The sequence below is a fragment of the Callorhinus ursinus genome, unplaced genomic scaffold (assembly GCF_003265705.2).
Source record: "Callorhinus ursinus isolate GAN/ISIS: 27379988/994484 unplaced genomic scaffold, GSC_fseal_2.0 scaffold13, whole genome shotgun sequence".
NCBI classification, from domain to species: Eukaryota; Metazoa; Chordata; class Mammalia; order Carnivora; family Otariidae; genus Callorhinus; species Callorhinus ursinus.
The window spans coordinates 3,198,053-3,223,802 of NW_027397075.1; the positions used below are offsets into that span (position 1 = coordinate 3,198,053).

At 53.4% G+C, this 25,750-nt stretch overlaps 1 protein-coding gene across 4 annotated transcripts in view; it reads right to left on the reverse strand.

The window, feature by feature from the left end:
• Positions 1–6: 6 nt before the first annotated feature.
• ABCC1 (ATP binding cassette subfamily C member 1 (ABCC1 blood group)) overlaps positions 7–25,750 on the reverse strand; it is a 129,584-nt gene continuing 103,840 nt past the window's right edge. For all 4 annotated transcript variants that reach the window (XM_025855509.2, XM_073899457.1, XM_025855508.2 and 1 more), the window contains exons 20-31: positions 22,895–22,985; positions 20,539–20,674; positions 17,400–17,607; positions 15,021–15,331; positions 10,804–11,003; positions 8,781–8,907; positions 8,118–8,219; positions 5,620–5,766; positions 3,807–3,965; positions 2,982–3,148; positions 1,741–1,935; positions 7–1,250 (exon numbers count right to left, since the gene is read on the reverse strand). In XM_025855509.2, the coding sequence (XP_025711294.1) occupies positions 1,142–1,250; positions 1,741–1,935; positions 2,982–3,148; positions 3,807–3,965; positions 5,620–5,766; positions 8,118–8,219; positions 8,781–8,907; positions 10,804–11,003; positions 15,021–15,331; positions 17,400–17,607; positions 20,539–20,674; positions 22,895–22,985 (1,952 nt within the window). In that variant the 3' untranslated portion in view covers positions 7–1,141. The remainder of the gene's footprint in view (positions 1,251–1,740; positions 1,936–2,981; positions 3,149–3,806; positions 3,966–5,619; positions 5,767–8,117; positions 8,220–8,780; positions 8,908–10,803; positions 11,004–15,020; positions 15,332–17,399; positions 17,608–20,538; positions 20,675–22,894; positions 22,986–25,750) is intronic.

Here is a 25,750-nt window from a genome sequence, read left to right on the forward strand (position 1 = left end):
AAAAAAAAAAAAGAAAAAAGAAAAAGCCATCACTCGTATTTGTGAATGGGTCCTTTTCTTGTCCTGGAAGAGACTCGGTCATGAAACGCCGAGTTCTCCACACTGCCATCCTTCAAGCCACCCAGATGCCAGGGCCGAGGGAAAAAAAAAATCTAACCACACGGAGGAGACTCCACGGGGCCCTTTTCAGTGCCAACCGGCCGTACCTGGGAGGTACCTAGCCCTCTTGGCCTTGACCGCTTCATCACCATCAGCAGGTCTTCTCTCTCAGGGACTAGGGCAGGAAAGCCATCCTAGTGATGGGCAGAAAGAGGGAGCAAGGAAAGCAAGGAGAAGACTGGAAGGAATGAGGAGCTGAGCGGCCGGGCTGGGGAGTCGGTACCGAGATGCTCTCACGGTGCAGACAGCCCGCAAGTCCCACCGAGTCCCGTCAGCGAGAAGTCCAGGGACGTGGAGGCTGCCCCTGGCCTGGGAGGCGAGTACCGGGAGAGCAGGGCTGGGACACGGGTTCCCAGCGTCTGAGCGCCTGGAAGACCAGATGGTTGGTAAGAGGAGTGTCCGTGGCCCTCAGGGTACTGCCTGAGGGGAGAGTCATCTTCCCAGGCCCCTCACTCCCACCTGCAGCCCCAAGGAGACAGAGCACGCCGGGGGTTGCTGGGGACAGCCGTCGGGGGGCGGGGAGCCTCTCGAAGACGGAATCCGTTGACTTTGGCTGGAGAGATCTGAGGCAGTTGGCTGGATTTGGTCACTAGCGTTATTTTATGAAACCACTTTCTCTGGCAGTCTGGCTGCCAAAACCTCCTCACAGAGCACCAAGAGCACGGGCGTGCGTTCCCGGGGGGCCTGAGAATATATGTGCGTCTTGCAGGGGCCGCGGAGGCAAGGGCGGGAGCGTTCTGGGTGGGCTGCATCTCTTGTGTCTCTCCCGCGTCTTCACGGCCAATTCCAGCTCGGGGGCCAGACGGTGGCTGCTTTGTGAGTTTTGGTTTTGGGGGTTGTTGTGGTTTTTTTTCTCTCTTTTTTTTTTTTTTTGGTTTCAGTATACAGGAGGCTTGGGTTCCCAAGGACGGTGCCTCAGAACGTCATCCCGACGCTGGCGTGTTGGCCCTGCAATTCTGACCAGATGCACCAGCTCTGGGGCTCACACCAGGCCAGCATCTTTGGCCATGCTGTAGAAAAGACCTCTCTGCTGGAGGAGGTCGGAGGGCTGGCCGCACTCCCGGATCTCTCCCTTGTCCAGGACGATGACCCTGCAAGAGGAGGAGACACAGACGTGAGGGGAAGGGAAGGGGTCTGCATCTTGTGCCCCCAAAGAGCCACCCGAACAAATCCCTGCTTTGGGTCAGGACCCTAACACCTTCTGTTAGGACTCCTGCAGTAGCCTTCCAACTGGCTGCCATCCTTGATCCCTTCCGGTCGAAGTCCTGGGGTGCTTACCCCGGGAAGGGCTCTCACGTTTTCTACTTCGTTCCCAGCACCGTGTGCTTCCGTGTGTTCATGTGCTTATTGTCTGTCTCCACACCCAGCCCCCAAGTGACCGCGAAGGTCCCTCAGGCAGGCTCCCTGTCTGATACCTCCTTGCTGAGACCCTAGTGCCTAGAATAGGGCCGAGAATGTGGCGGGCGCTCCACCCGTGTGTGGCCTGAATACATGATGGAGGGATGTCAGAAATACCCAGGGGGAAGAGAGGGCTGTCCCTAGACACAGGACGGTGCCGAGCATCCGTGCCGGCGAAGTCACCTCGTGTAGTCCATGATGGTGTTGAGCCGGTGTGCAATGGTGAGCACGGTGCAGTCCTCAAACTGCGTCCGGATGGTCGACTGGATGAGGTTGTCCGTTTCGAGGTCCACGGCCGCCGTGGCCTCGTCCAACACAAGGATCTTGGTCTTCCGCAGCAGAGCCCGGGCCAGGCACACAAGCTGGCGCTGCCCGACGCTAGACCAGGAGGAAAAGACCAGGGGACAGAGGGTCAAAACCACCCCCCCCCCGACCCTGAGCCCAGGCCGGAGCTGGGAGCAGGGAAGGGGACACTAGGTGTTGCCAAGGCCCGGAGCGCCCTGCGACTCCCCGCTCCCCGTGCCCGACGCCGGTGACTGCTCAGGACGTTCCAGCTGTGGAGCCGGAGTTGGGCTCGGCGGGGATATCCAAAACGTGTGACCAGCTCAGCATGGGCCACGGGACAGGTAACAAAATGACCCCATATCTGTGTCTTCTGTAGGTCCTCCCACTTGACTCTGGACTCAACCACACGTCTTGCTTTGGTCGACGAGACGCCGGCAAACGAGGCCCGCGGAGGCTCGCAGACGGAATGCGCACCTCCGCTATGGCCATGACAACATGCCTGGGCTGGTCCGCGGGGGGATGAGGGACGGCTGGAGCCGACCCGAACTGCCCCAGCGGACCCCCAGCCATATGAGGGAGCCGAGAACAGCAGGGCCGCCTGGCTGACCACCCCCAAGGGTCTGAGCAGCTGAACGCATCTGAGGATTGGTGGTTGGCTGTCACAGGGATGGATGAGGCATGAAGGACACTGGAGCAGAACTCAGGTTCCCTGCGGCGCCGGGCAGTCACACTGTAGTTGCTGGGTCATGGGCGCATCCTGGGGATCCTGGGACAAGGGCCAGGGCAGCTGGGGCAGCAGGTGGTGACGCGAAGGGCTCGGAAAAGTGCCATTTACTGACCAAGAGAGAAGCCTTTCAATAGCTGAACTAACAGTCCCACTCAATTGACTAAACCCGGTGTAAGAAAAGAACCACATTGGCCATCCTGGTTTTATACCTCATGGTACAACGGGCCTGGACTACAGCCCACTTTACAGATGCTGAAATCGAGGCTACAAGAAGTGAAGAGAAAATGGCTCATCCGTGGCAGAGCTGGGACTCGAACCCAGGCCTGACACAGATGCAGGAGGACAGACTCTTCAAACACCTCGACGGAGGCGGAGCCGAGGAGAGCCGTCAGGGCCTCACACCCCTGCTTACCTCAGGTTCTCCCCGCCTTCCGCACACTCGTGGTTCAGCTTGTCGGGAAGGGCAGACACGAAGTCCTTCAGGTGAGCCAGCTCCAGGGACGTCCAGACTTCCTCATCTGAGTACTGGCTGAACGGGTCCAGGTTCATGCGGAGGGAACCCGAGAACAAAACAGGGTCCTGTTCGAGAAAAGATGGCAGACGGCAGGTGAGGCTCACGTCATGATGCCTGCACCCGGGGCAAACAGGTGCGACATGAACAGTCTGGCCGGAATCGCTCAAGATGGGGTTCCAGAGTTCCTTGGAATCACTATTTCTGGAGATGTTAGTAATGGGGGGCAAAGGTTTGGAAAATCCTGGGTTACGTGAAATAAAATTTCTTTTGGGAACGCTTCCCAGAGTCTCCAATACACGGAACCTTCTGGTGGGGAGAAGCAGCATGGGTAATTCCTAATTATAAAGTACTGTGGATTCCTCCCTGTTCCCTGCCTCCAAAGGAGAATCTCAGAAAAAAATTTTAGGGAAAATAACACGACAAGGTAACACATGAGGGAATCCCAGCTACAGAAATCAGTCTAGAAAATTCCTATTTCTCGCCTGGCTCTTGAGAGGCTTGTTCTTGTCCTGAGTGAAGCCAGCAGGAGTGAAGGAATGATAACCCGGTTAATTCCCACTGTTACTCATATGCTAAGGGGAGATTCAGTGGCGAAGAAACAGTATCATTTCAATGAGAATGATGAAAATAATAAAGTAGGAATACATTTATATTTGTCCTGAAAACATACCTACATCACTCTCACCGCCCCCAACTCACGCCCTTGGTGTACCCAGACCCCACCTGCGGGATGATGGTGATCTTGAAGCGCAGATCGTGCAGGCCGATCTTGGCAATGTTGATGTCATCAATAACGATCTCCCCCTCAGCAGACTCATTGATCCGAAACAAGCCCAGGGTCAGGGACGACTTCCCAGCTCCTGTCCGCCCCACGATGCCGACCTGTGGGACAAGAAGGGCCCAGGGTGAGGTGGGGATGCCATTGTCTGGGGGTTACCTCCCACCTGCCCCCCACACAAGGCCCACATTTCAGGTGTCTGCCCTAAAGCAATTCAGTCATCTGGTCGACCTGACGCCCACCACATTCCTCCCCGTCAGCAGCTTCCCAGGGACGCTCCTTCAGGGGCTGTATGGAAGGGTCAAGAAGGACTTCCTTCTCTGTGCCACCTCTTTTGATAAATTAAAATGATATTCAGCTCTTCTGATAAGTTAGTACAGACCTCCCAAAGAGACAGAGCTCACGGAGAAGGGATTTTCAAATAAAGCCCTATTATTTTCAACTCTAGATATTGTTAATAATTGGGTATTTTCCCCCATACTGTTTTTCAATCCTTTGATGGTTGAGTTTTCCATCCTGAGCTGTCGAAGTACCTTAAAGATTCAAGCAGATCCCCCTGCATACGTCCTCCCTCCAACCCAGCTGCAGGAGCAACGAGAGGTTATGGACAGGACCCAGTCTCCACTCATCCTCCCTTGAGGAAACGGGGCTCCCTGCTCCGTGGCCAATCACTGACATTCCTGACATCCAATTACAACTCTCCCCTCCTCGTCTGGGCTCTTGAAAGGCAGGCTTCCTCCAGCCTCAACAGAAATGTCACACGGCAGAGTCTCATGATGGAACATAAGCCATGAAGCCTCAGTGAGAACACAATCCACTCTGTTCTTCCCCTTGGTAGAAGTTAGAGAAATTATCTCATGGGAACGAAACATTCTGAGCCTTGGGGTAGGAACAGTTTAGCAAACACGTTTATGTTCAGAGACGAAAGAGACTCTGTCCTCTGCCAGACAGCCAGGAAGACTCTTCGTCTGATTCCTGAGGGTCTCAGGGTCTCAACAGCAAGGACATCTTCCAGCAACAGCTTGGGACTAGGGATATATTCCAGAATTCTGACAACTTCACACATTCACTGAGCCGTCCCTAGTAGTGACGATAGCATCTTTCTATTCTAGAGGTGGCAAACTCGAATTCCTTCAGGGGCCAAGTAGGCACAAAAGTGAGATGGGGAGGGACTGGGTGAGCTTGGAGGCTCTCATCTTGTCTACAAAGAACCAGGCAGGGAGTATAAGCCCAGTGTTGTTAGATGTTTGATCTTTCAAGAAAAGCAGCAAGTGGGGTGCCTAGGAGGCTCAGTCGGTTAGGTATCCAATTCTTAGTTTCGGTTCAGATCATGATCTCAGGGTCATGAGATTGAGCCCCCACACTGGGTGTGGAGCCTGCTTAGGATTCTCTCCCTCTCTCTGCCCTTCCTTCCACTACCAGTGCACATGCTCACGCGCTCGCTCAAAAAAGAAAAAAAGAAGGGGGGGGCAGGAAATGAATTTTTATATAAGACATAGCAGATTTTTCAGTATTTGCAACAGATTCAGATTTTTTTCAAAACATACCTGCGGGCCTCAGCCGGCTCCCTGCTAACAGTATGCATTGCGGCTGGGACACTCTAGCAGCTTCTACTTCCACAAGCCCATCTCAGGAAAGGCCACTCTACCCCACGGAATCAGACCGTGATAAACTGGGGAAATGATGCGCCTGGTTGCACCTGCCTGGTTGCAAGCGATGCCCCGCTGTGAAGAGTCAGGGGGGAGGAGGCGCACCCACCTTTTCCCCTCCATCGATGGTGACGTTGATGTGCTTGAGCACCAAGTCCAGGTTTTCTCGGTATCGCAGGCCGTAGTCACGGAATTCTACTCGGCCTACCTGAGGCCAGGTGCTGGGCGGAGTCATTTCCTGGACTTGCCAAGGAGCCTGTGATGGGGCAAGATAAGGAATCTTCGGTCCGTCTCAGCAGCCTAAGGCTACCAGCGAGCCGGCTGCACATCCCCTCTGACCCCTCTCCCTCCCTCTGGCTCACTCTGCTCCCCACGCGGCTGCACTGTTTCTAAAACGCACCTGCGCACCCTGCTCCTGGGGCCCTGCACCCTGCCTGGAAGGCTCCTCCCCCATCTCCCCTCTGCGCATGCTCCCTCGGGCCACTGAGATCACCCCCTGGCTCTGTGCCCTCTATCCCCTCCCCTGCTCCGTTCTCCCTCACACCGCGTGGCACCTCCCAGCGCTTGAGGTGTGCTTTTATTTGCTTATTCTGCTCCCCATGCCCCCTGGGATGTCCACTTTATGAAGACAGGTTCGTTCACTGTTCACTGCCACACTCCAGGCCCTACAGCACGCAGCAGGGACTCCATGAATATTTATGGACTGATTCGATCAATGAGTGGTCTTCTCTGGACGGACACAAGGGTAGAGGTGTTACTCCAAACGCCTCCTACGTGTGGAGGACAGCTATGAAAGCAATGGCTAATGCTTTTAAAGAGCACGGTCACGTGACCTCATTTAATCCTCACTACAGTCCCATGAGTGGGGTCCTTGCACGTGCAGAAACTGACACAGAGAGGGTAAGTAACTTGCCCAAGGTCACACAGCTCTTATTTCTGAAGAGCTTCTTAGTTCAGTTCAACGTTTCCCGAGCGCTACAACTGGATGTGCTCTGGGCCGGGCTTGGCGCTAGCTTGGGGAAAGCTAAGGAATGGAGAGGACAAAAGAAAGCTTTCATCCTTTCTCCCCCATAAACTTGCTATATTAATTTTTTTACAACAAGCATATTTCCCTTTTATAAATTTAGGTATATAAATGAACGGATAGCTGTAAGAATATGAGAGCACTGGAGAGAAGTAGACGGAACTTTCTAAGAAAATATATTCTATACAAAGACATGTATTTCTAGTAGTGGTAAGACCCTGGATAATCTTTACTTTCTTTTGTATTTTTCAAATATGTTCTTATTCTAAAAACATAAAAACAATTAGAAGTAAAAAACATGGTAATTTCTTAAAAAATCAATTTCATTTCATACTCTAAATGATGAACTGCATGGCATGTGAATTATATCTTAAAAGCTGTTGTAAAACAAACAAACAAAAAAACTCAGGGGCGCCTGGGTGGCTCAGTCATTAAGCGTCTGCCTTCGGCTCAGGTCATGATCCCGGGGTCCTGGGATCGAGCCCCGCGTCGGGCTCCCTGCTCCGCAGGAAGCCTGCTTCTCCCTCTCCCACTCCCCCTGCTTGTGTTCCCTCTCTCGCTCTCTCTGTCAAATAAATAAATAAAATTAAAAAAAAAAAAATTCAGTGCAGTGGGAAAAACCCTTGGTGTAACACATACATTTCCACAGGGGGTGCTCACACCCTCTGAATAACGCTCTCTGACGAAGTGGGACCTGGGTCACCTGTGTGAGAGTGTTAAGGATGGGGCATGGCTCACCTCTGTAGATCCCTCAAGACAGTTTAACCAGGGCCCTGGTCTCATTCCCAAAGGGCACCTTCTTGGGAGGCAGTGTGCCAATGGCCCAGACGCAAATTCTAGGTCAGCCATTTACCAGCCCTGTAAACTTGGGCAAGTAACTTAACCTTGAGGCTCCATTTCCTCACCTGTAAAATGGGGATCATGGCGGAACGGGCGTTACGAGGCTACGGGAGGGCTATATGAATTACAACATGTCAGATGTGCGCTACAGGGCCTGACGCCCCTCCGAGGGCACAATATGGGTCGCTGTCATTCCTGGTGGTGGTGGCGATGGTGGTGTCTCCCCAGGTGATCGCTGCTGTCACTACCATCACTACAGGTGGTGGTGTGCAGGCGGAAGGAGGCAGTTTCTGAGGACAATGTGGCACTGAACCCTGGCCACTGGGGTCCTACTCGTTCCGGCCATGTGCCACCTCGGGTCAGCCACTGTCCCTCCCTAGGCCACCCTCCGCTCCATCTACAAAATGGGGACTTTGGTTGAATAACTGCAGGGCTCCCCAAACTTGGGTCAAATCCTGACCACCGTCACCATTTTTACAATATGCACATACTGAGCCTCTTGTCAGTGACTTTCCATGCTCTGAATCAACTCACGGGTACTTAATCTTTAAACTTCAAAGAGAAAATGAGTGTCTCGTTTTCCGTAACAGAAGTCCCCCACACAAATACGTGACAAGTAACGGAAGACAATTCTTGTTGAACAGAGGCCGCCTGTCGAAGGCACCCAGGCTATGGCTCAGCGGACTGTGCGGGTTAAGCCACACTAAGAGGTCAGGAGAGGCCAGGCCGGGGGCTGGCTTTACCTCCTTCTCCGTTTCTGAATACTCCTTCAGCCTCTCCACCGCCACAATGTTGGTCTCCATCTCGGACGACATGCGAACCAGCCAGTTCAAGTACGTGGTGACCTGCGGGTGGAAGGGTCACACGGAGCTTCTAGAGTGAGCACGAGTTGCTTTATCTTTGGGAAGTAATTACGAATTACGAAATGTGTTAGGTAAGACAGGTCCAGAAAACGTCCGCCTCACGTACCGCCATCACCCGGACGGCCAACACTGCACCTCGTAAGGAAACACGTTGCAAAATAACCCCCGGGGCCACACAAGTCATCAGAAAGGGCACCAGAAAATATTCTGAACTAGATGGTAAGAGGAAAATACCATGCATCCAAATTTGGGCGCCCCAGCGAAAGCTGTGATGGGAGGGAAAGTCACAGGACAGCATTCTTCCTGTAGCTGGAGGCGCCCTGTCGGCTGTTGCCGGCTTGCCTTGACTAGTGGGGAAGTCCTGGCCACGTGTCTCACCGCCCCGCCCCTGCACCAGTGGGTCACCGGGCTTCTCCAGTGCCGCTCGACCCCATCCGCTCCCCCAGCTCCTGCCCGGATTCAAAGCAAAGGCCCAAGAACCTGAGGACTGACTCCCCCACGAAGAGAATGAGAAAATCTGGCCGAGAGGAGCACCCCCCTTACCTGCAGCGAGTACGAGACAGACAGGCCCACCAAGCCGGCGCTGAGACTGTGTCTGGAAATCACGGCGAACAGGGCGGCGAACAGGACGATGCAGTTGCCTACACACTCCAGCCGCACCGCCAGCCACCTGCCCACAGACACACAGGCGGGCGGACAGACAGACAGACAGACACACACACACACACACACACACCTGGAGTCAGTTTTCCAGAGATCCAGTGTCTGGTTCAAGGGGGGGGGGGGGGGGCACTTTGCTAACTGCCAGAATTCCCTGCGAGGTCCCGAGAAAGGCCTTGTCGCAGGGGAAGGACAGCCAAAGGGACACGGCCTCGCTGCTTCCTCATCAATCTGACAACCCCAGGGATTAAAACGGAGTTCTCCAGAAACCGACTTCCTAGGAAACTGAAGCCTGCCTTGTTAAAAACCAACTTTTTTCTCACTGGAAGCTTTAAAATATACCCATCTTTAAAATGATGTCCGGGAAAATTTCTAAATACTAAGAAGTCATCAACTGTAAGAGGCACCAATGCTTTAAAATAACCTTCCCCTGGGGGTGCCTAGCTGGTGATCTTGTGGAGCGAGATCAGGGGAGCGTGAGACTCTCGATCTCAGGGTTGTGGGTTCAAGCCCCAGACTGCGTGTAGAGGTTACTTAAAATAACCTTCTCTTGGCAGTAAAGGGGGAAAGGAGAGATAAGCGACTATTTTCAATGTTGCTATAATGTTCCCAGAGCGAGATCCTCCTCCTTTTAGAAATGTTAAAATGGATTGTTTTACCTCTTAAACAGATTATTGGTTAAAAGCTAGCTAGCTAACTTCTGTAAGATGCCACATGGCATTAGAAACATTAACCTTTCAAGGTGTAAAGCATTTTGGGGAGATGAGGGTGTTGATCTTTCCGTCACTACAGCCCTTAAGATTCACGTGGCTGATCTTCCTGGGTGTGTAGCTTCTCCCAAACACAGCCGGATTTGATAAACTGAGAACTCTGCAGAGGCAGTCTCCAACAATTCACGGTTTCCCTGCCCAGTCTGACATTATAGGGTCATCCAGGGTGCTGTCACCCCCTCCCCAGAATTTTCTCTCCCACATCTCAAAACACGTATCAGGACATGAGCGAGGAGGGTACCCTTTTAGGGATCAATCAGACACTTTTCTGAACTTAGTCAACAAGGAGCAAACTTCTGTCCCTTCTTTCTGATTGATGCTACTCATGTGCTCGTGATCTTTCGGGCAGGGGAAGCTCACGTGGGCCAACCTAAGACTGGGGAATGGCTTCCCAGGCTCATCACATGGGGGTGGGGGGTGATCACCCCTCGGCCGAGAACCAGAACACAAAAATACTAGCTGACTCTGCCCGTCACGGATGATCTTGTATTAACAGGACAACAGCTAACGGATAGTTCCAGCAGTATTTTCTGACTCCAGAACAACTTGGTCCCGGCTCTTACTCAACGCTTGGAGCTGCAGCGCTCTTTTTTTTTTTTTTTTTAAGATTTTATTTATTTGAGATTGAGAGAGAGTGTACAAGCAGGGAGGGCAGGGAGAAGCAGACTCCCCGCTGAGCAGGGAGCCCAATGTGGGGCTCGATCCCAGGGCCCCGGGATCACGACCTGAGGACGCTTAACGACTGAGCCACCCAGGTGCCCCTCCTGTCTGCTTTCTTTTTTTTTTTTTTTTTAAAGATTTTATTTATTTGAGAGAGAGAGAATGAGAGATAGAGAGCACGAGAGGGAAGAGGGTCAGAGGGAGAAGCAGACTCCCTGCTGAGCAGGGAGCCCGATGTGGGACTCCATCCTGGGACTCCATCCTGGGACTCCAGGATCATGACCTGAGCCGAAGGCAGTCGCTTAACCAACTGAGCCACCCAGGCGCCCCTCCTGTCTGCTTTCAATGGTCACTGTGCCCTGTCCTCCTGCCAAGTCTAACCACCCTGCATGGGGGGGCCCGAGCCCGGCTTCACACCCTCCTCCTCCAGGAGTTCTTAGTCCTCCACCTCCTCCCACGGGGCCTCGAGCACCCACCTGTTGGCCACGATGCTGGGGTAATAGGCCTTCTGGTTCTCATCCACCTTCAGGTCACTCTGGTGGATGAAGCGTTCCTGCTCCTCGAAGGCGCGGATGACGCTGACGCCCAGCAAGGTCTCACTGAAGTGGGAGTAGACCGGGGAGCGGCTCACCGACTCGAGGCGCTTCAGCTGCCGGGACGAGGCCACGTAGAACCTCTGCGGGGAGAGAGCAGGCCGCGGAGTAGGCACAGCCCCTCCCATGCTGCCGCGTCCCTGGGGCCACGCTGGAGAAAGCCTGGAGCTGCACGATACCTCCGGGAGGCGGCTTGTCGGAGCCCAGCTGCTCTCCACAAGCGCCTGCACTCGGGCACACACAGAGCCCGCCATCCTAGCAGAATTGTTAATTTTTTTTTCAAAGATTTTATTTATTTATTTGAGAGAGAGAGCATGAGTACTGGGGAGGAGCAGAGGGAGAGGGAGAAGCAGGCTCTCTGCGGAGCAGGGAGCCCGATGTGGGGCAAGATCCCGGGACCCTGGGATCATGACCTGAGCCGAAAGCAGACGCTTAACTGACTGAGCCACCCAGACGCCCCAATCCTAGAAGAGTTCTAACTACTTTCACAGACATCCCAGCTCACTGAACTCTCACCAGAAATCCAGCAGGTGCTCATTCCCGCTGATGCTCAGTAAACCAAGGTACAAAGAGGCTCGCCCACCTCTCCCCTAAGGTCACGTGGCTACAAGAGGCCGACCTCTGCCCTCTACAGCCTCCCCGAAGCCACTCACCTCTAGGGTTTTATGGCCCCAGCGGCGTGGCTTTCTGTACAGGTTTTGAGGACAACCAGGCCTCAGTTCAAACCCCAACTCCACCTGACTCCGTGGGCAGACGCCCATCTGCTCTGCTCCTGCCCTAACCAGGGCAGACGGAGGAACAAAAGCAACTCGCCCACTGGAAGCCTCGAGGAGCCACGAACAGAGGACAGACTGGTCATTTGAGGACACTGAGTTCTTGTGGCCTTAGTCTCCTTGTCAGTACAAACAGACCGAGGTTCCTCATTCCAGAAGTGCTCAGGACCTCACGTAAATGCAGCCACCCCACCAGCGGCAGAGCCAGACAGATGAACAAGTCCCAGAAACACAGGGTGGTCAGGGACACGGCCTCCCTGCCTCCCCGGGCCATTTTGGGGCAGAGACCTTCCACAGAGAGCAGGAAACCTAACAGGGGACTCTAATGGGGCCCTGAGGTCAGTAGCTTCCTTCTGGATGACAGCACACATGGTAATTTGAACCCACACTTGGGCGGCCTTTGGGGCCCCCGCAACTCTGTAAGCTAGCCCAGGACCACACCAACCCGGGCAGTCCCAGGACAGTGGCTCTGCCAGTCCCTGAGGACAGGTCAGGTGTCCTTTCACAGCTGTGAACAAACTCTGGAGGCCTCGGCCCTGCGGGATCTGTCCTGTTACCCTCAGCCATGATGCCTCCTCTCCCTGGCTTTCTTTCTAAACATCCCAGATGGAAATCGTTCCCAAGAGTTTTCCCTACTCCACTTCACACGCGCTCAGAATTTTATTTACTACAGGAAGCTCAGTATTTGTGTTTAAAAAAAAAACTAGCTTCCCCTTTAAACTTCATTCCAGAAGACATAATCCACCCCCTGGACTCACCTTACTCTTTCAGAGACCAAGTGCCCCATGCTCGTGAATAAAAATAAGGCTCAATACGCGCCTGCCTGAGCCATGCAGCGTGCTGCGAGCTAAGGACTCGGACCTGTGGCCAGGAGGTTTTCACGGACGCCAAAATATTCCACAAAGCAGAAATGCCTCCTTCTGGCAACAAGGAAGCCCCAACACAATTCCACATCATCTTATCTCTTGCATCCCCTTTATATAAAAAGGGCTTGCTTTTGAATTAAAACAGTAATGGCTATCCATTTAAAAATGGGAGGGGGGAATACAGATGGAAAGATTAAATAAAAATTAAATTACGGGGGTGCCGGGGTGGTGCAGTCAGTTAAGTACGCAACTCTTGGTTTCAACTCAGGTCATGATCTCGGGGTCGTGGAATGGAGCCCCGTTTTGGGCTTTGTGCTCAGGGTAGAGTCTGGTTGGGACTCTCTCTCCCTTTCCCTATGCCCCTCCCTCCCGGTCTCTCTCTAAAATAACTAGATAAATCTTTTTTAAAAAATTATATCCATTACTCTGAGATAAGCACTACTTATTCCAATCTCAGTGTATAACCTTTAGATCTTTTCTGAAGAAAGAGAGAGAACGCATGTACATCTAAAACCCACTTTCTAATCAAGATATAACATACATTTCCATTACACTGGAAAATGCACCAAATCTTCACAGGTTGATAAATTTCACATCTATTTACACCTGCACACCCACTACCTAATCAAAATCTAGAACATCTCCAGCACCCCAGAAAATTCTTGCGTCCTCTGGGTCAAAACCCCAAGTTGTTTCTAGTTTGGGACTATCATGAACCAAGATACTAAGAACATTCTAGCACCTTCCCCCCCCCCCCCCCGGATGCATTCTCTCATTTCTTTTGCATATACACTGAGAGGAGACTGCTGGGTTGTAGGATAAGGGTATATTTAGTTAAAAGCCATTAAAGAAAAGCACATTCAGGGCACCTGGGTGGCTCAGTTGGTTAAGCGTCCGACTCTTTGTTTCAGCTCAGGTCATGATTTTGGGGTCGTGGGACTGAGCCCCACATCGGGCTCTGTGCTCAGTGGGGAGTCTCCTTGAGATTCTCTCTCTCCCCACCCCACCCCTTTCCCCACTTGCACGCTCTCTCTCTCAAAAAGATAAATATTATCTTTAAAAAAAATTTTTTTTAAAACCCACATTCTCTCATAAACCCAACCCTTAGAGACACAGTTGTTTCCCTTTGGCTGCTTCCCTTTCCAGCCGTGCACGTGTGCGTTATGCTTGCTCAGTTATATTAACGGTGCATATACAACAGGATCCTCTGATGAACTGTCCTTGTTGTTTAAAAATAGTATCGGTGGCATTACGAGAGCATCTCCCTCACCGTCCTGTTAACAGACAACAGACCCCGCCACGGCATCGCTGCACGCGGGCCCAAGGTCCTGCTGGGGCCAGCTATGGGAGCCACAAACGCAGCACGTGGCCTGTTTTGTTCTTTTGAACCGGGTCCCTCAGGGAAATGTGCAGCTAGGGTACGAACGCAGGTCGTATTTTTGGCAAATGCAGCAGGACGACTTTCCAAAAACGCTGGCGCCAATTTAAAGAGAACACAATGAGGGTGCGAGAACCGGACCAGCTCGCTCTGGTCCCACTTGAGTTCGCGCTCACTGACCACTGGGCCGCAGTGTGGTGGAGTGTGGGGGCTGGTTGACTGGACCAGCAGCCGCAGTGCAGCCTGATGCAGGGAACACTTGGCGGTTCTCACCTTGTGCTGCGGTCATTAGGCTCCCATCTAAACCACTGGTCCCCACCGGCAACTATGCTGCAGCTAAGCTTTTCAGGGCAAAGGGGGGCAGCACAGCATCGTGGTCACCAACACAAGCTTTAGGATCAGACAGACTTGAGTTGGCACTCCCAGCTCCGCCAGCTGGCCCTTGACATGCTCACCTACAGCCGCAAGCACAGTTTATGCTGCAATAACCTAAGGGACCACAAGCACTCGGCTGTCACATGCTCTCTTGCTCTGTTCCCTTTCCTCGTTCTCGTTTTCTGAACTACAGATTGATGGCTGGAGCTCCAGCAGCCATCTTGGACCATAAGATCAACTTAAGAACGAAGGCTTATGCAAAGACGGGAGAACAACAACAAAAAAAGCAGTGATAGTTTAACAGTCCGGGATATTAACAGACTTGTGAAGCTGCCATACCAGCCCCGAATGGCCCCACCTCTACATTCCTACCATGAGAGAAAAAGACAGATGTCTATCCTGTTTAAGGTGCTGTTATTCACATCTCCACTTTCTGCATGGGGCTTAGGACCTAAAGAATTTCATAAAACTCTCTCAATTTTAACAATATTATTATTGCTATAAGTTGTTATTGTTATTATAAATCATTATAGCTTTCCCCCTCCCTTTGACAGGTATTTAAAACTGACAAAACAAATTCAACCCTCCTCCAGCAAATCCCCAACAGCTCCACGCTGGGGAAATGGTCAGATGAAGTGAGCCCTTAACTCACATGGAAGTAGTGTACACAGCAGGCCCCCTCCTGCACCCCGAGACCCCACTTCTCACCTGGACGAAGAAGTAGATGAGGCCCAGTGGCGGGATGATGATGGCAGCAATGGGAGTGGCCAGCAGGATGATGATGCAGGCGCCCATGACATTGAACAGGGAGCCCATGAACATCTTGATGACCTGCGGGATCATCGAGTCCACCGTGTCCAGCTCCTTAGAGAAGCGGTTCACCAGGTTCCCGCTGGGGGTCCGCTCGAAGAAGCTCATGGGTGACCGGAGGACGTTCTGTAGCAGGTCCAGGTGCAGGCGACGGGAAGCCAAGATCCCCCCGATGGACACCACCATGGAGTAGCCGAACACAGAGATACCTACAAACACTCTCACGGTCAACACCATGACGGGACATGGGCCAAGCTGGGGGTGGGGAGAAGTGGCCATGCGGATGCAACGGGCCTGGACTCTCAGCTTCTAAGAATGATGACGAGGCTGAATAGGAGGAGAACAGTAGTGGCTACTCTTTACTGAGAACTCACTATGTATTAGACCCTATGCAAGAGTTTGACATGAATCTACTTCTCACACTGACTCTGTTATCATTCCTCTTAGCACCCATTTTACAGAGAAGGACACTCAAGGTCAGACAGGTGAACCTCTCTGCCCTGGACAGAAATCAGCCAATCAGAAGCAAAGCTGGGGTTTCCGATCCAGGCAGCCTGCACCAAGGTCATGCTCTTAATCCATGTACCACACTCCTCTAGACCAGTGCCATGAGACAGAACTTTCTGTGATGACGCCCATGTTCTGTATCTACGCAGTCCCATGTGGTAGCCTCTAGGCATGTGGGGCTACTGAGCACTTAAAAGGTGGCTAGTGGCTACCAGAGTGGACGGCTCGGCTCCTAGAACAGATGCTGCTGTCGTGTGAGCCCAGGTAAACATCGCACCCTCCCTGTCCCCCACCTTCCCTCGGTGATCATGCGGAGGCCAGCCCTTTGCCCTGGGGGGGCGGGCGGTGGAGGGGGTGTTAGGGATTAAGAAATTGAAAAAAAAAAATCCCTCTCTGCTCTTCTGGTTTTCTTTCAAAGCTCTCTCCTGGAGATCAAGAGACATCTGTGGCTCCTCCACGCAGCCCAGAGCAGGGCACCCATTCTTCGAAGACAGATTTCATAGGGAGGGACAGGCTTCCTCAAGGAAGCAAGGGCTAAAACGATGGACTCTGAAGCCAACAGTGCCAAATCCTGTGTCACCTCCCAGCTGTGGGCCCTTCCCACAAGTCACTCAGCCTCTCTGCACCCCAGTTTCTTTAGCTGTGAGATGGGGACAATGACATTTAGCTTGCAGCACTGTCGGATGTAAAAAGCCATGTGCTTAGTGTATCGAAAGCACTCAAAAATACACATAGATTTATTGTCTATACTTACACATCACAGACACTGAACACACATATGTATGTGGAGACGCTCACTGTTTTCATGAGCACCTGAACACACAGCTCACGCACTGTGCAGCACAGTGACTAAGAGCACAGGCTTCTGGGCCAGAAGGCCTCGTTCGATGACAGCTCTGCCATGCACTTGCTGTGTGGCTTTGGGCAACGTACTTAACCTCTCTGGGCCTGAGAGTCTCTATTTCTAAAATGGGGAAAACAGTAGCTGCCACCTCTTGGCCCTGTGCTGCAAAAACACACAGAAGGGATTAGAAGCTAACCAGGCACCAAGGAAGGGCTCAGCGGACATTGGCTCTTACTATTAATGCTCTTGTGTTTGGGGACCTTCATGGGCCCACAGGAAGGGCAAACAGGGTTTCTCAATCTCGTGACTGCTGACATTTGAGGCTAGATCATTCTCTGTTGTGGGGGCTGTGCTGTGCGCTGCAGGGCGTCTGGCAACATCCCTGGCCTCTGCATACCCCTAACACTACCCCCTCTCTAAAGCTGTGATGGCTCCAAGCACCTCCAGACGTGGCGAAATGTCCCCCGGGAGACAGCACAGTCTACACTGAGAACCACCAGCATAAACCAATTCCCACCCTCAGACAGCAGGTAGGAGTCCACAAATGAGACTTTACAGGAGCCCCATCACCCTCACTGAGCAACAAGGGGCAAGGGCCCTTGCTCACCAATGCTTGGCGGGGGGGAGAGGGGTGCTGCCATCCCTCAACTTTGCTCATCTGTAAAATGGGCATGTTAAGAGCTTCTCTCCATCTCCTAGGGCCCCATTAAACAAAGCATTCAAGAAATATTCACTCTACAAGTACCTGAGTGTCTACTAAGGGATAGGTACTGTTCATGTGAGTTTGGCTTAGTTTGGGCTTAGTTTGGGGATCCACAAAGCCCTGACAAGTGGAGGGACTTGACTCCATAATAAGACATGGAAGAAGCAGTTTCAAGTGCCCAGATGGGGCGGGCAGGGGAGGGCGGGAAGGGGAGGGCCCCCACCTTGTGAAATGCCCAGGGCTCCATAGACGCTCAGCCGGACTTTAGTGTGTTCCTGGGTCCCATTGACGATGGGGTCATCAGTCCAGAGGCTGAGCCAGTAGTTAGAGGCCAGAGCAGCAATGTGGTTACACAGGAAAAGGAAGATGCTCAGAAAGGAGATGAAAAGTCCGATCGCCTTCATGTAGTCCCAGTACACGGACAGCTTGACCTGTAGACCAGGGGAGAGAAAGCCCTTTGCAGGCTGACCCCACCACTGCCACCCGAGGCCAAGCACTCCAGCAGCAGCTGGGCCATGCTGTCCCCCACCAGCTATGCTCATACTCATGGCACATTCCCCTTAGTTATTTGACCGACAAAGTCAGCGGGAGAGAAAGTCAAGGTCTGTGCCCTCATGGAGCTTCCAGTCAAGTGGCAAGACAGGCTTTCGGTGCCCAGATAAATGTGTAATTATAGAGAAAAGCTGGAGCAGTGCAGAATTCCACGAGAGTATAAAAGTGGGCAGCTTGACCTACCGGAGAGGTTTTCTCTGAGGAAGTGACGACAAAGAGTTAATTACCCAGGTGAATTGGAAAAAAGGCACTCAGGGCAGAGGGAGCGGCATGTGCAAGGGCCCTGGGGTAGGAGGGAATGCACCATGTGGCAGGAAATGAAAGGAGGCAAAGGTGGTTGGAACAAGACTGAACTGGAGAAGAAGTAGTGGTAGGACCACACGGGCTGGAAGAGCCTGTTTAGGATTTTGAGCTTTAGTCCAGGACCGTTAGGAAGCCATCAAAGAGCAAACGGGATGGAGTGACACGTTGCCAAGCACCCCAGGGTTGCCTCCCCCCATTTCCTCTGAACAGCGAACACCAATTCCGCATCATTTCCACTGGCTTCCCATTGGCTGGCGCCCGCCTAGCCTACTCCTCAGCTCCACAGGGCGACAGGACTTCTTCCACCCCCATATTCCCTGCGGAGCCCCATGAGGGCTAAATGATGATGCGTAGTCATCCGAAGGGTGGCCTGATCTCAACACCAGGGGCCGAGGCCACCTGCTTTGGGCCAGCCCTATGCCCCACCTGCCTAGCTTGGTTTCAGCCAACGCCAGGTATCCTTCCTTGTGTGTGCGGTTGCTGGCATTTCAAGCTTTTCACACTGAATTTTGGGTCATAAGAACCATTTGTCTGAATTGCAGCCTGGCTAAAAGGTAACAGGTGAAAGGCCAGAGGTCTCCTGTATAACTGAGCGTTTCTTTCTGACTTTTCTCTGTATTTCACACTGAAATAGTGGGGGGCGGGGGAGTGTCCCAGAATTACAATGTTTATTGTCACCATTTGGCTTCGCTGCAAAGCCAAGCAGCCCGCTGACCTACAGATCCCGGAATTATACTGCAGGACTCGGGGGCTCCTCGTGAGCAGCAAACATGGTAGGTGTGGGAGTCCGAAATCTGTGAGTGTGTGTGCTGCAACCCAGCACCACTCCTGGTCCAACTCTGGCAAGTTACAAGCCCCCCTGCGTTCCTGCTACAGAAAAGGCAGGTGACACTGGGACCCATCTCCTCCGGGCAGTGTGGGATTACATGAGGACTGAACGGGCCTGACATTGCTTCTCTGGTCCTTGATCTGTGGTCCTGACTCTGGCTCTGCCGAGGACCAGCGAGAGTAAGGAGGGAGGATGCACTACAGGCACCTCCGCCCCTGACCACGGCTGTGAGGGGAAGAGGAGAGAAGCAGCCTGGAACAGAGGGTTCTGGGAGGTTCGGGATGCATCCAGCTAGATCCAAAAGAACAGTGTCCCGACCTCTCTCGTTTCTGCACCACCTCTCACGGGTGACTTGTTCGTGTGTGTACTTATTCTTCTTTTAAAAATTCCATTCCCTATTTTTTTAAAAACATACCACATATATTTTTAAAAATAATCTTTGAGGGGCGCCTGGGTGGCTCAGTCGGTTAAGCGTCTGCCTTCGGCTCAGGTCATGATCCCAGGCTCCTGGGATCGAGCCCCCCCCATCGGGCTCCCGGCTCCGCGGGAAGCCTGCTTCTCCCTCTCCCAGTCCCCCTGCTTGTGTTCCCTCTCTCGGTGTCCCTCTCTGTCAAATAAATAAAATCTTTAAAAATAAAATAAAATAAACTTTGAATCATTACCATGAACGGAAAATCACTGACACGTGCCCAAAATAGAAGATTGTAAAACACATACAACCAAACGAGACCTTGAAACCGATTCTCCCTGTGATGGAGAGAAGCTGGCGATTTGTGAGAGCTATGGACTTGAACACTGCGTCCCTCCTAGTTCGCCCGTTGAAAGCCTCACCTCCAGTGCGATGGTACGCAGAGGGGCCTTTGGGAAGCGATCAGATGGTGAGGATGGATCCCTCACGACCGGATTAGTGCCCTTAACAAAGGGGCTCCTCCGGAGAGCTCCCTCACCCCTTCCCGACAGTGAGGACACAGGGACCAGACAACAGTGTCGGAGCCTCCCTCTGAGCAAGCCCTCACTAGACGCCACATGGGCCTGGCACCGTGATCTCGGACTTGCCAGCCTCCAGGAAGTGTGGGCAATAATAGCAGGTTGCTCCTGAGTCACCCGGCCCGTGGCCTTCTGTTAGAGCAGCCCCAATGGACTGAGACAAGCATGACAGATAAACGGGCACCAAGCTCAGACTTTTTCTCGTGATGGAATCGTTAGGACTAAAAGAGAAATGGAAAGAAGCGAATCCCACTGCACATACGTGCGCGCGTGAGCGCCGTCACACAAGGGGAAGTGACAGAGGTGTTACCATGTAGACAACGTCCTCTGATCTACAACTTCCCGCGCAGTGGAAAGGTGTGATTTAAAGCACCCGGGTCACCCAGAGCCAACAAAAGCCCCCAGCCACTCAGAGGAGGTGGCACTGAGGACAGCCGAGGCTCCAAACGCCAGCCCTGGAGTCAGACGGCCGGGGTCCCAATCCTAACTCTGCTGCCCCTTGGCGGCGACCTCGGGCAAGTCACCTAGGCTCTGCTGCCCGTTTCTGGCGCTGGAAAACGGGCAGCACTGGTAGAGGCCCGAGGAGAGAAAGACACGATTTAACATCAACAAAGCGTTCTGCACAGGACCTGGCCCGCAGCGACGCACAGTGACGCCGGCCACGGCCCTCGCCGGGGCAGCCGGCCCTCACCTGCCCTGTTTGCGCCTTGTCCGCCTCCACCAGCTTCCACGCGTCCTCGTTCTCGGCCCCGGCTTTCTGCAGCTCGGCCGTGCTGGTGCGGTGGCGGCTAATGTCCCCGCTGTAGGAGGAGGAGTTGCTGAGCTGTCTGGGGAAACCAAGGCACATGGTGTCAACCAAATGGAAGCCTCACCACAACTATGCACCAAACTAGCTCAATCTTCTGATTTTATAGCTGTGGCACGCGGAGGGGATCGGTGACACACGGCCCCACGGAGGAACCGTTCCTTCACGCAGGCGTGATTCAGAAAGCACCTCTTGCTCGCCAGCAGTGGTCATCAGCTTTATGAGGACCACGACACATTATCACAGATCATGTGGCCCCAAGCTCTCTTTGGAGACCTCTTCGACATAGTCCCTTCCCTTGGGGACTTGTAACCCTGGAGAATGACACAGGTGGATGGGTGTGTGCATGTCTGTGTGTGCACACAGTGTGGACCTATGTGCGGGAATACCCTCTCTCAGCCATGGCTCAGACCCAAACGGGCAAAGGGATGGGGTGTGACTTCCATCCTGCTTGCTGACGCTCCATATCGCCTTCGTGGTTTGCATGCATCGAGGAAGCAAGCATGCAGGCTGGAGGCCCAGGGTGCTGGGAACGGAGGACTCCAGTTAGAAACTGAGGACAGTAATACAGCCCCCGAGGAACGGAATCCTGCCAACAGCCACGTGAGCTTCAAAGTGGATCCTTCCCCAGCCCAGTCTTCAGATGAGACCCCAGCCCGGCAGACACCTGTTGCGGCTTGTGTGAGATCTGGAGCAGAGGAGCCAGCTAAGCTGTGCCCAGACTTTGCAAGCCACGAACTTTGAGGTCATCTGTTGCATAGCAACTGATACGCCCAGTGTTCTCTATGCTTCTGCTCAGTCCACCCATGGTTCTCCCTGGCAAGCCTCCCACCGTCACCTGCCCCTAGGTCCAAGGACCACCTGCAGGTGCTACCTCGTCTCGGCTGTCCCAGCAAATTCTCAGAGGGCAGCAACCATGACTGATCACACTGGCCATCTGCCTGAACCCTGGCAGTGCCCTATTCTTATAGGGCGAGGCCCTATTCTAAGTGATTTACACACATACACCTAGCTCACCACCTCAACAGGTGCACCAACAGAGCAGGAAATATTTCCATCTGTCCCATACGATAAAAATCAGAGTCAGGGCGCCTGGGTGGCTCAGTTGGTTAAGCGTCCGATTCTTGGTGTCAGCTCAGGTCACGATCTCAGGGTGGTGAGACTGAGCCCCACGACGGGCTCCATGCTGAGCGCAGAGTCTGCTTGAGATTCTCGCTCTCCCTCCGCCCTCCCCCCACGCGCTCTCTCTCAAATAAATAAAATCTTAAAAAAAAAAAAAAAATCAAGAGTCTAGGAGGATACCATGGGCAGTGTTCTAAAAGGCAGAGCTGCTCACACCCACCAGTTTCATTCCCAGCCTCATTTCTGTGAAATCTCCCTACGCCAGAGAAGTAACTGCAGGGAGCCCCAGCTCATGCAGTAGTAAGTGAGTGCTCTTTACTGGGTGTTGGTGGAGGAAAGTGTGCTAAGTGCTTCACACGCACTACGTGGAGTCTGTGCCACTACAGCCCTCTGCGGTAGGCACGCCATAGACCTTTTCTGACAGGTAAGGAAACTGAGGCACAAAGAGGTTAAGCAACAAAGTCCACAGAATGCTGCTCCTCTAAATCCCAGACAATCTAGCCAAAAGCAACCTCCTTTAAAGCAGCAAAAGCACAGAACTTTGGAGTGCTGGCTCAGCAGCAGGGCCTGGGTTCAAGTCCAAGCTCAGTTTCTGTCTGGCTGCATGACTTAGGGAGAGCTCTCCGTTTGCTCACCTATAAAGTGGGAAGACAGGATTAACCACCTCCAGGTTCAACACACTGCACAGGGCTTGCCATTGTGCCTGGCTCCGGAGGGTGCGTAAAACATCGAGGTCACTATTACTGTGACTCTTTTGGTTCAACTGCTGGCTCTTAAGGCCTGAACATTGCAGGCTCCTCTGAATAACTTGAGCAAAGACCCACATCTTGCAGGGAACTTGAGCGTCACCAAGTGCAGATGGATGGTTACATCCTGAGGCCTGTGTGAGTTGTGCCCCCTGGTAGAGCAATGTGGCCCCACCCCTCTTCAGGGCCCTGAAACGTGAGCTCTCTTAGCAATCTGGGAAAGGAGGCAGAAAGCCCCCATCTTCCATGACCCCAGGGAGCAGCTTGTTCCCCTTCTTGTTGTTGACCTTGTTCCTCTTCTCTCCCCCCAGGCAGGGGGCAGAAACAGGGTGCCTGGAGAGTCCACACGAACAGGGCTCCCTCTCTGCTCATACCTCTGCAGCTGCTTCCCCGTGACATCGGTCACCAGCATGCCATTCTCCATCTGCTTCACCTCCTTCCCTGGGCTGCTGACACTTGTTAACCCTGGCACAAGAGAAGAAAGGGGGAAGTTGCAATTTCCAGAGCTGGACGCCAAGACCAAAGGCATTTAGGAAAACCAGTCACTTGGATGGGACATGGCAGATAACCTGGCCACCAGGAAGCTCAGAAAGCAAGACGTGCGTGGCTAAGGCCACGGACAGGTTCCCGGCACAGGGGCAGGTCTGTGGAGCCAGCTGGCTCCCTTGGGGCAGAGCTGCATGAAACTTAGCCCAAGGGGCCAAGATGCAAGGAGCCAGGTGGGGAACAGCGCACAGCCCTCTGGTCCCCATGCATGCCAAGAAAGGGTGCTAACTCAAAATAAGTAACAATCAGTTTTGACAAGGGCATCAGCCAACAGGAGGAGTCCCCGAGAGCACCCCGCCCCACCTCCCAGTGCCAAGAGTTAACCCGGACCGTGAGGAGGTCCAGAGGTCTGGAGTAGGGGGTACCCGGAGCACTGCCATTTACCCCAGACAAGTGGTATGGCCACCCTGAGGCACGCCAGCCAGCCAGCTGCCCCAGTCCCAGGAATTACGCCCCCCACATCAACACTAATCACCATAACCTCAATGACAGGATGACATGACATAATCTCAGTGGCTAACGTTTATTGAATGAGTGGTGGCCCCATGCTGTGTTGAAATACATCATCCCCCTTCATTTGCCCGACTACTCAGTGATGCGTTATCATTCCCCAGGCCCTGATCTCATGCTGGTGCCAGGAGAGCGAGCGAGCCTGCAGGAGAGACACACGGCGAAGGGCTCCCCCGGGGCTGGCCAGGAAGAGGATGGGAGGGTGTGCAGGGGAGACATTCCAGAAAGGGACTAATATGCAGCTCTGGCAGTGACAGGGTGATCCTGGGAACACGCTGATAGAACGCGAACTGAAACCAAATGGCTCTTTCGGACCATGACAGTCACAGCGAGAAATGGAAGACAGCAGAGCAGGGCGGGGAATCATTCTGGGGTTGGGGGCAGGGGAGCTCTGAGCTGGTGATTCTCCATCTTGGCTGTGAACGATGCACAACGCACCCGGGAATGCCCCTGGCTCAGCTCTGGTCCCTGCAAGGACTCTGCCTGCAGGGAAGCCGGGTCCCCATGCTGAGTCAGAGTGCAGTCTGGGATGGAGTGTTCTCTCACTTCCTAGCTGTGTGTACAAGGGAAGCAATAAACGTCTCTGAGCCTCAACTCCCACATCTGCAAAGGGCGAATGACCACTGCCGCTCCCTTCCTAAGTGGGAGGATGAGTGAGGCCTCGCACGGTGCTTGGGAAGTGACAGACCACGGTGGTGCTTAGCTGGTACTCGCCTTTTTATACATGTTCCACGGATAATTCTGGGCTGCAGCCAAGATGGAGAATCACTGCTTTACACATTTCTTTTAACGGCAGCATCTTTTTTACTTATATTAAAAAAAAAAAAAGAATGATAATAAGCAGGACATTCCATGCAGGTGCATGCAGTCAGGGCTCATCAACGTACACAGCACTGGAGGCCCAGGCCTGGCCTTGACCAACTCCCTCTTTGCCGGGACAGGCATGCTTAAAAATGTTCCCCGAGACACAGCCCTACGGCAGGGGCTTCAGACAGCTCCTCGCTCCCGCCTGGCTATGCAGGCCAGCCTCAGTAAGCTTCAGAATTCCCTTCTGCTCCCCACTCAGGATGAGCCCTAAGGTCTGGACGGGAGACCTCACAGTGGCCTCCCGTGGCCCCCTTCTCCACCAATTAGCCCACAGGTTGATACACCGGCGGGGCCACCTGGAAAATTCTCCTCTGTAAGGGGAGGGACCAAGAGTCCTAGAAGGCAATAGGAGCATGGGTTGGTCCACCACTCCGTCTGTCTCCTTTGCAAGGGGTCAGCTCTTCCCTCTTCCTACAGTCTTGGCAGACCACGGGCGGGAAGTGGGGGGATGGGGGAGGGGGGCTGCCCAAGGTCAGCCCATCAAAACCCCTTCCCCAGGACTGTGAACCATCAGTGGCCCCCTGAGGACCAAAGACAGTTCCAGCTGATCCGTCCTAAAGGAGTCTGATTCCCAGAGTTCCCATTTCCTGAGTCCTGATTATTTGGTCTGGCCTCTGATTTCTGAGTGATCTGCTTCCCCTTTCAGTAAACACCCTTGTTGAAGTGGCAGGAGTCAGCTTCCGTGGCTTACAAAAGAGCCCTTTGTCTGGACCCTCAGCCACACTGCTTAAGGAAGGCAGGAGGGAGGGATGGGTCCAGTCCAGCGGTTGGTTCATGCCTGTACCTCACCAGAGGGAGCCAGGGCAGCCTTCCACGGTGAAACTCTGCTAAAAGACATCCCCCCTCTGGGCGCCCACAGCCACCTGCAGTGACTCTGTCAGGCACACATCACCCTGTACTGCCTTGGCCTGCCTACGTCCTGACCATGCCCAGGAGGTGAGGGTGGGATCGTGACAAACCATGGGCCACTCACTGGCCACCCACTATGTGCCAAGCATGTTGCAAACAGGATCTCCTCCAAGGCATGCTAGGTCATGTGACCTACACAACAGTATAGCTTAGCCCAGGCCACCCAGCTGAGGAACAAGAGATCTGGGGATTCAGACTATCTCCCCAAGTGCCCACCGCAAAGCCTGGCACACAGTAGGTCCCCAAAAAATGTTCGCTGGATGAACAACGAAAGGGGGTAGAAATAGACGGTGGAGGGCCTCTTTCTGAGCATGTAGCAACAGGCCCGGTCCGTCTACAGCCTCCCCCTGCAAGCACAGCTACTTCTAACCCATGTGTCACTGACCTTCCCCCTCCAC